The sequence below is a fragment of the Rhinolophus sinicus genome, linkage group LG04 (genome assembly GCF_036562045.2).
Source record: "Rhinolophus sinicus isolate RSC01 linkage group LG04, ASM3656204v1, whole genome shotgun sequence".
NCBI lineage: Eukaryota > Metazoa > Chordata > Mammalia > Chiroptera > Rhinolophidae > Rhinolophus > Rhinolophus sinicus.
In genome coordinates this window covers 105,966,165-105,982,010 of record NC_133754.1, presented here as the reverse complement: position 1 = coordinate 105,982,010, position 15,846 = coordinate 105,966,165, and the positions used below count along the sequence as shown (strand labels likewise).

At 40.2% G+C, this 15,846-nt stretch overlaps 1 protein-coding gene and 1 pseudogene across 4 annotated transcripts in view; one reads left to right on the top strand and one right to left on the bottom strand.

Moving 5' to 3' along the window:
- MFSD14B (major facilitator superfamily domain containing 14B) overlaps window positions 1–15,553 on the bottom strand; it is a 133,450-nt gene extending 117,897 nt beyond the window's left edge. For 2 of the 4 annotated variants that reach the window (XM_019719535.2, XM_074330155.1), the window contains exon 1: window positions 15,145–15,553. In XM_019719535.2, coding sequence (XP_019575094.1) covers window positions 15,145–15,240 — 96 coding nt within the window. In that variant the 5' untranslated portion in view covers window positions 15,241–15,553. Of the gene's footprint in view, window positions 1–10,502; window positions 10,564–15,144 lie in introns of those variants that run through there. The other 2 variants (XM_019719534.2, XM_074330154.1) reach the window with 2 other exon arrangements.
- Window positions 5,045–5,925, top strand: LOC109439273 (uncharacterized; annotated as a pseudogene).
- Window positions 15,554–15,846: the final 293 nt, after the last annotated feature.

Here is a 15,846-nt window from a genome sequence, read left to right as displayed (position 1 = left end):
ATCAAAGCACATTACACATACTATATATTTTATCCTCAATATAATCTTATATTTTGAGATATTATTATCCCCAATTTTCCAGATGACAAAACTCAGATGCAGATGTGCACCACCTTGGTGACACCCTGAATCCACACACCGCACAGCTAGTACTGCATCACCAAGAGCACTCTTGGCTACTGAGTGGCTGGCCCTGTCCCACGAGCTACAGCACAGAGGGCCTACAGAAGCCCAGGAAACTACTGGTGGTGAGCGCGAGCCACACACTGCACTGCAGCCTCTCTTGGACGGCTCTCAGTGACCTGCAGGCCTGAGGAAACTGGTGACTGGCGGCAGTGTTCTCAGGATGTTTTAGCGAAGAGGTCACAGACCTGGCACCTGTGCAAGAACCAAAAGTGCATTAACTTTGTAAAAATCACCGCCCACACCCTGTAACTCCCAGTAACTTGGCCCCACCCACCTAGGGCTGCATTGCCAGGGGCACTTTCAACACCAAGTCAACCAGTCTTGCGTGGGCACCTAAGGAGGCTCTTTCAATGCCTGGGCCTTATGGGCAGCCGCAGGTGGCAGCAGACATAGGCGGCCCTGGGCCTTTTGCTAAGCTGCCCCACGCACAATATTGGTGGCCTCAGTTCACAGCAAGGCCACCCACACATGCCTACAAGTCCAGCACAGGCAGCAACCAACCACATATACCATGTTTCCCCGAAAATAAGACCTAACAGGAAAATAAGCCCTAGCATGATATTTCAGGATGACGTTCCCTGAATATAGGCTCTAATGCGTCCTTTGGAGCAAAAATTAATATTATTTTTTTTTCGGGGAAACACGGTAGCAGCATAGCTCCTATCAGGTAGTTCTTGGCCAGTCACAGGCAAGGCTAAAATAGGTCTGCACGGAAGCCCCTCCCAAGAGACACCAGACCCAACATGCCCAGAGGCAGGCTTTACACCACACCAGAGCACTACATGGTTAGCCCCACAAGCAGCACACACAAAGGGTGAACTCAACAGGTATAACAGCCAGCATGAGCTAACCCACTCAGAGGGCTCAGCTCCCACACAGCAGCTCATACACTTGTAGCCAATCCTCACAGTCAGTCAGCCTGGGAGTCAATCCCACCAATGTGCCAAAAACAATCTAGGCTCAACTACAATAGAATACACACAACGCAACAAGATACACTCCTGAAAACACACACACAAAAGATCAGATAGACGGTGCCACTGGACCACACAGGACACATACTACATAAGGCCACCCAACAAAGACTGAGAGATATAGGATAACTACCTAATACATAGAAGCAAACACAAAGCAGCAGCCCAAATGAGGAAACAAAGAAACATGTCCCAAACAAAAGAACAGGAGAAAATTCCAGAAATAAAACTAATTGAAATAGAGGCAACTAACCTATCAGAGACAGGAGTTTAAAACACTGATCATAAGAATGCTTAAGGAGCTCAATGAGAATTTCAACAAAGAGATAGCAAGCATAAAGGGCATAGAAACCATAAAAAAACAAACAAACACCCAGTCAGAAATAAGGAATACAATAACTGAAATAAAGACTACACTAAAGGTGTCTCTTTGATAAGGGCACTAATCTCATTTATGAGGGCTCCACCCTCATCACCTAAGCACCTCCCAAAGACCTCACCTCCTAATCCCATCACATTAGGCATTAGGGCTTCAACATATGAATTTCAGGGGGAGGGTCACAAACATTTAGACCCTACCAAGAGCTTTACACTTTTTTGGAAAAGTTTGAACACCACAGTTCAAATATGTATTTAGTCTTGTCTGCATAATTGGAGTATATGCTCTTCTAGAGAATGATGGGGTCTTACCTCACTTCGTCCAAAGGACCTTGCACATATAAATGTTAATAAATATGTATTGAACTCCAAAAAACAAACAAACAAAAAAAAAACAAAACCCAAAAAACACATACTAGAAGGACTCACCAGCAGATTAGATGAAGCAGAGGATCGAATCAGTGATTTAGAAGACAAGGTAGCAGAATACACCCAATCGAAACAAAAATAAAATAAAATAAAATAAAAGCCAATCAATACAGTTGAAGGGAACTTTGGGACATCACACATAATAATACTTGCATCATAGGGGTACCAGAAGGAGAAGAAAAGGAGCAAGGGCTTGAGAACCGATTTGAAGAAATAATGACTGAAAAACTTCCCTAACCTGGTGAAGGAAACTGACATACAAGCAAGCCCAGGAAGCGCAGAGTCACAAACAGCATGAACCCAAACAAGCTCACACCAAGACACAACACAGTCAAAATGACAAAGGTTAAGACAAAGAGATAATCCTAAAAGTAGCAAGAGAAAGACATCTAGTTACTCAAAAAGGAGCTCCCATAAGACTATCAGCTGATTTTTCAACAGAAACTTTGCAGGCCAGAGGGAGTGGCAGGAAATATTCAAAGTGATGGAAAACAAGGGCCTAGAATCAAGACGACTCTACCCAGAAAGGCTATTATTTAAAATTGAAGGAGAGATAGGGGCTTCCCAGACGAGAAAAAGCTAAAGGAATTCATTACCACCAAGCCAGTGTTACAAGAAATGTTAAAAGGATTTCTTTAAGCAGAGGAAGATAAATAAAAACAACCAACCAATATTAAAAATATGATTAATAAAATGTCAATAACTATGTAACTATCAATAATCATTTTAAATGTAAATGGATTAAATGCTCCAATAAAAAGACATAGGGTAGCTGAGTGGACAAGAAAACAAGACCCATGCATATGCTGTCTACAAGACACCCATCTCAGATCAAAAGACACACACAGACTAAAAATAAAGGGATGGAAAAAGGTATTTCACACAAATGCAAATGAGAAAAAAGCTGGGGTAGCAATACTTATATCCAACAAAAAAGACTTTAAAACAAAGGCTATAATAAGGGACAAAGAAGGACATTACATAATAACAAAGGGATCACTCAAACAAGAGGACATAACTCTAGTAAACATCTATGCACTGAACATAGGAATACCTAAATATGTCAAACAAATATTGACCAACATAAAGAGAGAGATCAACAGTAAAACAATCATAGTAGAGCTTTAACATCCCACTTTAACAAAACCCCACTGACACTACTGGACAGATCTTCCAGACAGAAAATCAACACGGAAACAGCGGCCTTAAATGACCACACTAGACCAGATGTAATTAATTGGTATTTTTAGAGCATTTCACCTCAAAGTAGCAGAATATAAATTCTTTTCAAGTGAACATTGAATATTTTCCAAGACAGACCACAATAAATTTAGGAAGTCTAAAATCATATCAAGCGTCTTCTCTAACCATGATGGTATGAAACTAGAAATCAATTACAAGAAATGACTGAAAAAACACACAAACACATGGAGACTAAATAACATGCTACTAAATGATGAGTGAGTCAACAATGAGATCAAGGAAGAAATCAAAAGATACCTTGAGACAAATGAAAATGAAAACACAGGACTTAAAATCTGTGGGACACAGCAAAAGCAGTCCTAAGAGGGAAATTCATAGCAATGCAGACCTATCTAACGAAACACAAAAAAAACTCTAATCAACAGTTTATCTTTACATCTAACTGGAAAAAGAACAGCAAACAAAGCCCAGAGTGAGTACACGGAAGGAAATAATAAAGATCACAGCAGAAATAAACCAAACAGAGACTAAAAAAAAAATACAAAAGATCAATGAAACCAAGAGCTTTTTTTTTGAAAAGATAAACAAAATTAACAAACCTTTAACCAGACTCATCAAGAAAACAAGAGAGAGGACCCAAATAAATAAAATCAGAAATGAAAGATGAGAAGTGACAACTAACACCACAGAAATACAAAAAGTTGTAAGAAAATACTATGAGCAGCTACACACCAACAAATTGAACAATCTGGAAGAAATGGACAAATTCCTAGAAACATACTATCTTCCAAAGATTAATCAAGAAGAAACAGAAAATCTGAACAGACTCATTACTACCAACAAAATTGAATCAGTAATCAATAAGCTCCCAACAAACAAAAGTCCTGGACCAGATGGCTTCACAGGTGAATGTTACCAAACATTCAAAAAAGAATTAACACCTATTCTCCTCAAACTATTCCAAAAAACCCAGGAGGAGGGAAGGTTCCCAAACTAATTTTATGAGGCCACCATTACCCTGATTCCAAAACCAGACAAACACATTACAAAATAAGAAAATTACAGGCCGATATTCCTGATAAACATAGATGCAAAAATTCTCAACAAAATATTAGCAAACCAAACTCAGCAATAGAATAAAAAGATCATACATCACAATCAAGTGGGATTCATTCCTGGTATGCAAGGTTAGTTCATATCTGCAAATCAATTCATGTGATACATCACATAAACAAAATGAAAAATAAAAGTCATATGATCATATCACTAAATACAGAAAAAGCATTTGACAAAATCCAGCATCCATTTATGATAAAAACTCTCAGCATAGTTGGAATAGAGGAAATATATCTCAACATAATAAAAGTCATATATGACCAACCCACACCTAATATCATACTCAATGGGGAAAAGATAAAAGCATTCCCCTTAAGATCAGGACCAAACCAAAGGTGCCTACTTTCATTACTTTTACTCAACATAGTGCTGGAAGTTCTAGCCACAGAAATCAGATAACAAAAAGAAATAAAAGGCATCCAAACTACAAAAGAGGAATAACATTGTCATTATTTCAGATGACATACTATATACATGAAGAACACCAAAGATTACATCAAAAAGTTATTATAACTGATAAATGAATTTAGTAAAGTAGCAGGATACAAAACTAATATTCAAAAATTGGTTGCATTTTTATATACCAACAATGAACTATCAGAAAGAAAAATTAAGAAAACAATCGGATTTACAATTGCACCAAAAAAAACAAAACAAAAAACTTAGGAATAAATTTAACCAAGGAAGCGAAAGACCTGTATTCAGAAAATTATCAGACATTGAAGAGAGAAATTAAGAAAGATACAAATCGCCTCGGCTGCCGTCGGACCCTGAGCTATCTGCGAGCTCCTAATTGTTGTTCCAGGTTCTTTCAGGTCTGCATGTCTGTTGTTCTCAGCACTCGGCTAGCCTAGAAAAGGAGGAGGAAGCTATCCAGAAATCCCGCAGGACAGGAAAAGGAGGGGATAGCTAAACATGGAAAACTTCTGCAATGAAAATGAAGCAGTGCCTGAGAAGCAAGTAAAGATAGAAAACCAAGAAAAGACACAGGATGCGGGAAAGCTAGTAGCAGCTCGTACTCTGGAAAACAAGGAGAAGTTAGAAAATGAGGAAAAGAGAAAACAAGGGAAAGACAGAAGATGAGGAAATACTTAAAGATAAGGAAAAGATAGAGTAGAGAAAGCCAAAAGAAGAGGGAAAGCCAGAGAGCCAGGAAAAAACAAAAGAAGGAAAACCAGAGAATGAGGAACAGCCAAAAGAAGAAGGAAAACCAGCCAGTGAACCAAGGGCTGCAGGAAACCGCCCAGCTGGGGATGATGTACCCAGGAACACAAAAGAAAAGCCAACAGGGGCTGGCGCAGTGCCTCAAGGAATACAAAGAGGCCACTCATGATATTCATTTGAGCAATGAGGAGATGATAAGAGAATTTGACAAGATGGCTAGGGTAGAGGATGAGGTGAAGAAAATCAGACAGAAATTGGGGAGGTTTATGCAGATGCAAAAAAGTTTACAGGACCCCTTCCACCCGAGGGGTCCAAGGGCACTCAGGGGTGGCTGCAGGGCCCCACAAAGGGGCTTTGAAGACATTCCTTTTGTGTAGTGTTCCAGCAGGCATTTGCCAGGTCCTGGGCTTTAACCTTTTGCTAATACTGGGCTTTAGGTGTCACTCTCATTATCCAGCTGCAGCCCTCTGTTTCAGTAGCAGATTTTCATCTGTTGCATGGAAAAATGTTTATGGTGCATTGTAAAATTTAAAAAAAAAGTTTGCAGAACCATAAAAAAAAGAAGATACAAATAAATGGAAACATATGCCACACTCACGAATAGGAAGAATATATTTAAAATGTCCACACTACCCAAAGGAATCTATAGATTCAATGCAATCCCTATCAAAATACCAATGGCATTTTTCACAGAACTAGAACAAATAATTCTAAAATTTATATGGAACCATAAAAGACCTAAATAGTCATGGCAATCCTGAAAAAGAAGAACCAAGCTGGAGGTATCATACTACCTGATATCAGATTATACTACAAGGCCATAGTAATCAAAACACGATAATATTAGCATAAAAACAGACACATAGATCAATGGAACAGAATAGAGAGCCCAGAAATAAATCCATCCCTGTATGGTCATTATTTAATCTATGACAAAGGAAGCAAGAATTTACACTGGGAAAAGACAGTCTATTAAATAAATGGTGCTGAGAAAACTGGACAGATACATGCAAAAAAAATAAAAAATAAAACTGATCACCTTCTTACACCATATACAAGAATAAACTCAAAATGGTTTAAACTTAAATGTAAGTCCAGAAACCACAAAACTAGAAGAAAATATAGGAAGTAAATTCTCAGACATTACTTTTAGTAATATTTTTACTGATATATCTCTTCGGTCAAGAGAGACAAAAAACAAACAAACAAAAAAACAAACAAACAAACAAATGGGACCACCTCAAACTACAGTTTTTCACAGCAAAGATAAAATTCAACAAAACAAAAAGACATCCTACTGAATGGGAGAAGATATTTGCCAATGATACATCTGATAAGGAGCTAATATCCAAAATTAATAATAAAAAAACTCAAACAACTCAACACCAACAAAACAATCCAATTTAAAAAATGGGCAGAAACCTGAACAGACATTTCTCCAAAGAGGACATACAGATGACCAATGAACATATGAAATGATACTCAACATCACTAATCATCACAGAAATGCAAATAAAAACCACAATGAGATACCACCTCAATCCTGTCAGAATGGCTATCATCAATAAATCAACAAACAAATGTTGGCAAGGATGTGGAGAAAAGGGAAGCCTCATGCACTGTTTGCAGGATTGCAAATTGGTGCAGCCACTATGGAAAACAGTATGGAGGGTCTTCAAAAAATTAAAAATAGAACTACGTTATGACCCTGCAATTCCACTCCTGGTAATTTACCCAAAGAAATCCAAAATGCTAATTCAAAATAATACATGCACCCCTGTTTATTGTAGTGCTATTCACAATAGCCAAGATATAGAAACAACCCAAATGCCCATGATTGGATAAAGAAATTGTTGTACATTTCCTTTGGCTGAGCAGACCTAAGCCGGCACTAGTGGCAGCTGGCCTTGGTTCGTGACTTGGCTTCTCAAAGTGCTTCCAAGCACAGCATGGGCGGCAGCCACCTGCGGATTTCTTTGTGGCTCCCGCTGGGTGGCCCTGGGTGGGACACGGGCTGTGGCTGAACTTGATCTACAGTGGATCCCCTTAAAGGTGGTCCTAGAGCTGGCGCCCCCAGTGGCCAGCGTCAAAACGAACTGGAGCATCACCCAGCTCCTCCTAGAACGACACACCCAAAGGGCGGACTGGGCAGGCACCAGAGTCCTGCTGCGGCAGATCCTGCTCCGTAGGATCAGCCCCTGCACAACAACTCTTCCACTGGAGTCAAGGCCAGTCCTCACAATCAGTAAGCCCAAGGGTCAGTCCCTCCTATTGATGAGCAATTATCAACCAAGGCTCAACTACAAGAAGAGGGCACACACAACCCACACAATGGACACACCTGGAGTGTGTGGCTCAGGGGACCAGAAAGACTGCACCACTGAACCCCTCAGCACATCTACTTCATAAGGCCACTCTACTATGACCGGAAGACATAGCAGCCCTACCTAATACATAGAAACAAACACAGGGAGGCAGCCAAAATGGGGAGAGAAAGAAACATGTCCCAAATAAAAGACTAGAACAAAGTTCCAGAAAAAGAACTAAGCGAACAGAGATAAGCAATCAGACGCAGAGTTCCAAACACTGGTTATAAGGAATGGTCAATGACCTCAGGGAGAACTTTAACAGAGATAGGAAGCATAAAAATGGAGATGAAAACCATGAAAAAGAACCAGTCAAAAATAAATATACAATAATGGAAATGAAGAATAAATTACAAGGAATCAAAAGTAGATTAGACGAAGCAGAGGATTCAACCAGTGATGTAGAAGGTAGCAGAAAACACCCAACCAGAACAGCAAAAAGAAAAAAAGAATCCAAAATATTGAGGAGAGTTTAAGGGGCCTCTGGGACAATATCAAGCATGCCAATGTTCACATTATAGGGGTACCAGAAGGAAAAGAGAGAGCGCAAGGAATTGAAAGCCTATTTGAAGAAATAATGACAGAAAACTTCCCTAACATGGAGAAAGAAATAGACATTCAAGCCCAGGAAGCACAGAGAGCCCCAAACAAGATAAACCCAAAGAGGCCAACACCAAGACACATCATAATTAAAATGCCAAATGTTAAAGACAAAGAGAGAATCTTAAAAGCAGCAAGAAGAAAGCAGTTAGTTACCTACGAGGGAGCCCCCATAAGACTGTCAGCTGATTTCTCAACAGAAACTTTGCAGGCAAGAAGGGAGTGGCAGAAAATATTCCAAGTGATGAAAAGCAACGACATACAACCAAAATTACTCTACCCAGCAAAGCTATCATTTAGAATTGAAGGGCAGATAAGGAACTCCCCAGACAAGAAAAAGCTGAAGGAGTTCAACACCACCTAAGCAGTATTACAAGGACTCTTAGAGGGACTTCTTTAAGACGGACAGGGGTTAAGGATGGGTGAAAGGGGAAGGGATTAAGAAGTACAAATTGGTTGTTACACAATAGTCATGGGGATGTAGGGTACAGTATAAGGAATATAGTCAATGATATTGTAATAACTATGTATGGTGTCAGATGGGTACTAGATCTATCAGGGTGATAGTTGGGAATGGGGTTCGGGGCAGGGTGTAAAAGGTGAAGGCATTAAGAAATACAAATTGGTAGTTAATATGGGGAATATAATCAACAATGTTGTAAAGATCATGTAAGGTGGCAGATGGGCACTGGACTTATCAGGCACTTCATAGACTATGTAGATGCCTGACCAATATGCTACACACTTGAAGCTGAAGTAGAATAATATTGAATGTCAACTATAACTAAATATATACGTATATATAGCCACAGGATGTGGAGTACAATATAGGCAAGATAGTCAATGGTATTGTAACAGCTATATAAGATGTCAGAGAGGTAGTAGCTTGGGGGGGGGGTAATTACTTTATGAGGGGTTTAAATGTCTATTATGTTGTTCTGTATACTTGAAACTAATTAAAAAAAGAAAGAAATTGTGGTACATTTATACAACGGAGTATTACTCTGCCATAAAAAGGAATGAAATCTTACCATTTGCAAAAATATGGATGGCCCTAGAAGATATAAAGTGAAATAAGTCAGACTGAGAAAAACAAATACTGTATGATCTCACTTATATGTGGAATCTAAAGAACAGAATAAACAAACAAACGAAACAGAAAGTGACTAATAGAGAACTATGGTTGCTAGATGGAACGGGTGGGGGCGAATGGGTGAGAAAGGTGAAGGGATTAGGAAGTATAAATTGGTAGTCACAAAATAGTCACAGGGAAGTGAAGTACAGAATGCGGGAGATAGTCAATAATGTTGTAAAAGCTATGTATGGTGTCAGATGGGTACTAGATTTATTGGGGGGGAATCACTTCACAAATTATATAAATCCTAACCACTGCACTGTACACCTACAATTAATATAAAATAATATTGAATGGTAACTATCATACACACACGGTCACGGGATGTAAAGATGTAAAGTACAGCATAGGGAATATAGTCAATGGTATTGTAATAGATATATACGATGTCAGAAGGGCAATAGATTGAGGAGGCGGTTATCACTTTGTGAGGGGTGTAAATGTCTAATCATTATGTTGTTTTGTACACCTGAAACTAATAAAAAATAAAAATAAAGTTATAACTAAAAAAAATTGAAAGTAAAAGATACCTTTCAAAAACAAAAACACAAAAAAAACCCCACCTTGGATGAATATAATTTAATTAATTTGCCTAGCTCAAATGCTTAGTAAATGCCTAAACTGGTATTCCTATTCCATCCAGAGAGTCACATACCTCCAGAGTGGGTGTTACTAACCACTGTATTACTTACACTGCCTTTGTTAGAGAGCCCAAATTTCTCAACAAATAGAATTAGCACAGATATGTATATGGCAGGTAGCCTGAACTATAGCAACCTGAGTAAGAGGTAAAAGGAGTCAACTGTAGACAGTTCCTCAGGAAAAGCAAAGTGCAGACATTTACTTACTCACCCATCCCTCTCCCCACACTAAGGAGACTGGCCTGGCTTGTGTGCACCTGGGCAAAAGGACAATCTCTACTAACCCCCGCACCTGCTTTCTCAATCTGACCTGAAAAGTTCAGATGAATCAGGGCACATGGCTTTTGTCAATCAGGTCATCTGCTGTCAACTGGAAAAAGATAAAGTTGAAAGTTACACCCAGTTGTCCCACACATGATCCCAAACATCAGTGACTTGCCAACATAGAAGCAAAAGACAGAGAGAGGTTGTCATATACACCAACTGAATAGAATTGAGAGTCCACAAATAAACTGATTATATCCAACTGATTTTTGGCAACAGCGCCAAATCTATTCAATGGGGAAAGAACAGTCTCATCAACAAATAGTACTGAGACAACTGAATTTCTACATATAAAGAATAAAGTTGGAACCCTACCTCACACCATATAAAAAAATTGACTCAAAATGGATGAATGAGCTCAGCTAAGACCATAAAACAAACTCCTAGAAGAAAACACAGAAGTAAATCTTGGATTTAGTAATGGATTCTTACACATGACTCCAAAACTATCAGCAACAAAAGAAAAAATAGATATTGGGCTTCATCAAAATTACAAACTTTAAGTTGGACTTTATTATAATTTAAAACTTCTATACATTAAAGGACACAATCAACAGAGTGAAAAGGCAACCTGTGGAGAAAATATTTGTAAAGCATGTACCTGATAAGGAGCTAATATCCAAAATATATAAGGAACTTCTACAACTCAACAACAAAAAATCCAAATAACCCAATTTAAAAATGGGCAAAGGACTTGAATAGACGTTTCTCCAAAGAGGATATACAAATGGCCAACACGCATATGAAAAACACTCAACCTCAGTAATTACTAGATGAATGCAAAATCAAAATCATGAGATATCACCTCACACCCATCAGGATGGCTACAATCCAAAACAAAAACATAACCAAAAACAAAACAACAGAAAATAACAAGGATGGTGAGGATGTGGAGTAATTAGAAGCCTTATGCACTGTTAGTGGGAATGTAAAATGGTGCAGACATTATAGGAAACCGAATGGTGGTTCCCGAACTAATTAAAAATAGAATTACCCAGCGATGCCACAATTCGATTTCTGGGTAGATATCCAAAAGAATTGAAAGCAGAAAGAGGTATTTGTACACTTATGCACCAGCAACATCATTCACCATAGCCAAAAGATAGAAGCAACACAAGTGCTCATCAACAGATAAATGGAGAAAATGTGGCATATACATAAAATGAAATATTCAGTCTTAAAGGAAGGAAATCCTGACGCATGCCTTCAACAGCCTTGAAGACAACATGTGTCAACAACAACCTCGAGGATATCATGTCTAAGTGAAATAAGCCAGTCACAAAAAGACAAAGTCTGTGATTTCACTTACATGAGGTATCTAGAGTAGTCAACCTCAGAAACTGAAAGCAGAACGGTGGTTACTAGAGTGGTGGTTATTAAGGATCGGGTAAATGGGGAGTAGCCGTTTAATACATACAGTTTGTTTCACAAGATGAAAAAGTTCTAGAAATTGGCTGTACACAATGTAAATATACTTAATACTAATGAACTGTACACTTAAAATGGTTAAAATTGTAAACTATGTTACGTGTATTATATAGCAATTAAAAATATTTCTTAAATCAACTGTATTTACAGATATTGGCAACAATTGTGAATTTAAGTTTTCTTAAGAATTCACCCTTATCTTACATTTTTAATTCTTCCCAAACTTATATTCAGTGTCAATACAACCCCAATGAAAACACCAGCCGGCTTTTTTTTTTTTTTTTTTTTTTTTTTTGTAGAAATTGATAAGCTGATTCTATAATTCTAACATGCAAAGGACCCAGAATAGCCAAAACAATTTTGAAAGAGAAGAACAAGAATAAGACTTGTTTCAAGTCTTACTACGAACCTCCAGTAACAGAGATTGAGTGAGTGGCACTGATGCAAAGATAAACAAATAGCTCAATGAAATATAATAGAGAATCCAGAATAGACTGACACATATATGGATAACTGGATTTTGACAAAGCTACAAAATTCAGTGAATAAAAAATACTTTTCAACAAATGATGCAACAATTGGTTATCTATATGCAAAAAAATAACTTCCATCCATATGTTGCATCATATAAAAAATTAATCCACACCTCCCTTTACCAGAAGGCAATAATCCCTTGGAGTAAATACTTGACTCCCTTCTATTATTTAGGTCAATACATCTTTTTGACGTCTTTTTCAGGTCAATAACATCTCTGCCAAAAGCACAGGAAAAATGTGTTAGCCAATTTCCTGTACATGGGCAGTCTTCCCCTAGATTAGTATCATCTAAGAACCTGAAACAATGAAATCAAGCTATAAGGAAATTCCAACACATTAAAATGAAATCAAGTCCTAGGGACTGTAGAAAAATAGCACCTGGAAGTGATACTACCCAGAAACTGCAAGCAGGAAAGATGCATAATTTGATGGTACTGGCTTATGACATGAACATACATGATTAAAAGGCATTCACTACTTTCACAGCCACCACACATTCCAAATAGCACCAGTGACTGGACTCTGCCACCTGCCCATGCTAGTCATCTCACTAAGTACAGCAAGCACCAAGAAAACTCATTTTCAGTATTCTCTGCAGTTTATTAACTGACCGTATGCACCTTCAGAGACAAGGAAAGGCTGGACAGGAAATCTACTTGTGCCCTAATTAGCATCAGGAGCCACAGAAGAAATCGGGAATAAATTGTCTAGGTTTTTTTGAGTAAACATCCCTTAAAAGTTCCTGCTTTAAACACATAAAATCAGTAATTTTAATTTTTAGGTTGGGTTCCAGTTCCTGTATAGATTAAGTGAATGGGAGACAAGTGGTCACTTATACATTCTAACCAATCATTCTTGCCAAAAATATTGAGAAATAAGAAGAATAACAGCTAATATTTATTGAGGACTTATTAGGTGCTAGGTTTCAGTAACCCTCACAATCCTCTGAGGCAAACACTTATTAATTCAGGGAGAGATTATGTAACTTGCCCAAAGTTATACAGGTAATAATCGGTGGGAACTGGGATTCCAAGCATGCTCATCTCATCACTGTGCTATCACGCTTCAACCTACCAGGTTATTTTTCTATCCTGTAAGCCAAGGGGAGCCAATGAAAATAATTAAGGACAGCAGTAATGATCATATTTACATGTTAGCTCACACTAATCTACACTGTGGAGGGCAGACCAATGGTGAGGTAAGAAAGAGTCTCAAGAGAGAGTAAAAAACTAGGTCAATAATGCTGAGGAACTGAATCACACAAATATACAGAGAATAAAATCTTAACTGCTACACTTAGCTAGACTGAGTAATGCACTAGATATGGTAGATATGAGAAGGGATGAAGGAGGCTACCTTTCAGATTATCAGCTTGCGCCACTGGTTATTGATTACTGTCTATCAATTCAAAGAAGACAGAAGACGGAGCTGTCAGTTTGGTTCTGTTTAGGGGGCAGGAAGATGACACGTCTACCTTTTACCCAATCAGAAACAAAAGGAAAAGTTCAATTCTAAAGAATTTCCCTCCCCTTACCAAGACAAGCTTCCCACTTTCCAGAAATCTTATCTTTGAAATGAGGACCCCGAATGCTTTTGCAAAAATAAGGAGTCACTTGGGCAGGGAGGGGGCCTTCAACTTTACTAAGCCTTCTTTTTACACATTAGGCATTGAGTGGCAAGGCTGTGTCAGTACCCTGCCTGATGTAGACTGGTTCTGGTAGAACCTGGACTATAAACCAGCTCTGCTGGCTCCTTCTACTTCACCTGTCCTCCCATTTCTACTAATGGGGACTCACATCACCAAATACAATAATTAAGTATTCTTTAAAAGCAAATTTTGATGTCAGCTAAAAATATGAGGCCTACTGCATATATTTAATTTTCCTAAAATTTCTTTCCTTTTTTTTGAAAAAGTTTCCTTGGTGTTAGAGTTCCTATTCATTTCAACGTTTCTATATTTCCTGTCCTAAATCGACCAAAAATGAGGGTCTTGAAGAAATGACAGACGAAGCTTAGCGTTCTACCATAAAAAAACTATAGCGCTACTGACAAAACCTGTTCTGCCGAACCGAGGCCAATTAAATTAGGGCTTCAGACGCCATCTGAATCTCACGTGAAACTGGAAAAAGACACCGGCCTGAACATGCTCCTCAGCCGGGCCCTGGGATCGACAGCCTCCTCGGAAATTCTGTCCCGAGACCGCTTAGAAATGAGGAAGGAGTAGGGAGGCGCTACCCAGCCTCCATCAGCAACTTCCCTGTCGAGGGCCGAATGCCGGTTCTAGAGGCTTCCCACACATCTAAGTAGGTATCGACTGTCTCTTTCTCAAACAACTAAATTACTTACATTCACGGTCCCCTGACTGGCGCCTTTGGAAACAATAATCAAATCACTTAGTTTTGTCTGGCGCTAAGCAGCGCTAGGAAAGCCTAGTAGTGATGAATTCGGCTGGCTCACCCGGAAACAGACGGCCTTTCCAAGAGCCGGAGCCTCTGCCCCCGAGCCGACGCGCACGGTCAGCGTCTTCCCTACCCCCCGGGGCGCCAGAGTCCGGGCCCCGCACTAAGGCGGCTTCGGATTCTGACAGCGACCCCGCCCAACCTCCCCTGACTCGAGACCTCGAACTGAGCTGAGCAAACCGAGACACCCCGCGCCAGCGCTCACCGAGCTGCCGCTCGCGGCCTGCGCGCCCGCGCGCTTCTCCGGCATGGCTGCCGCCTCGGGGTCTGATGCCGCTTTCACCTCCGGCTCTGCGCTCATGCCGCGGCCCTGCCCACGCCGGCTAGGAGCGCTCCGGGACGACCGCGGAGCCGCAGAAGCGGCGGCGGGGCTCGAGCCCTCATGGGCTCCGAAGCGGCCGGAGGGTCGGGCGGCCGAGGGTGGAACCGGGGAAGAGGCGAGAAGAGAGCAGCTGTAGGGCCTGCCAGCCGCAGCTCCCCGCGATGTCAGCGATGGCCTCCGCAGGTCTAGAGGGTGCACCTCGCACCCCAGCTCCCGCCTCAAGCTCGGCGTCGGAGACCGAAAGCATCCAGCACCGCCCAGCCCACCTCAGACCCCGCCTCCACGTCTGCTCGCCGGCGTGGCGTGCGAGCTCCGCAGCGCGCCGGAAGTACGTCATTTTCCAAGGACCCAGCCCTAGTTTCTATTTTCTGACACAGAATCGATTCTGGCCAACCCGGAGTCTTAGATGTACGTGGATTTGGTAGTGACGGCTCCTCTGGTTTTCGTTTGTCGCCGAATTGCCAAACGAGTGATTCCTGGTGTCCCCATTAAGTCTATAGGTGGGCACGTTCTAACACGGAAAGAGAGCCTCCCTCTCCACGTCTGAAATCCCGAACTGGGGAAGTACCAACTACGATATTCTGT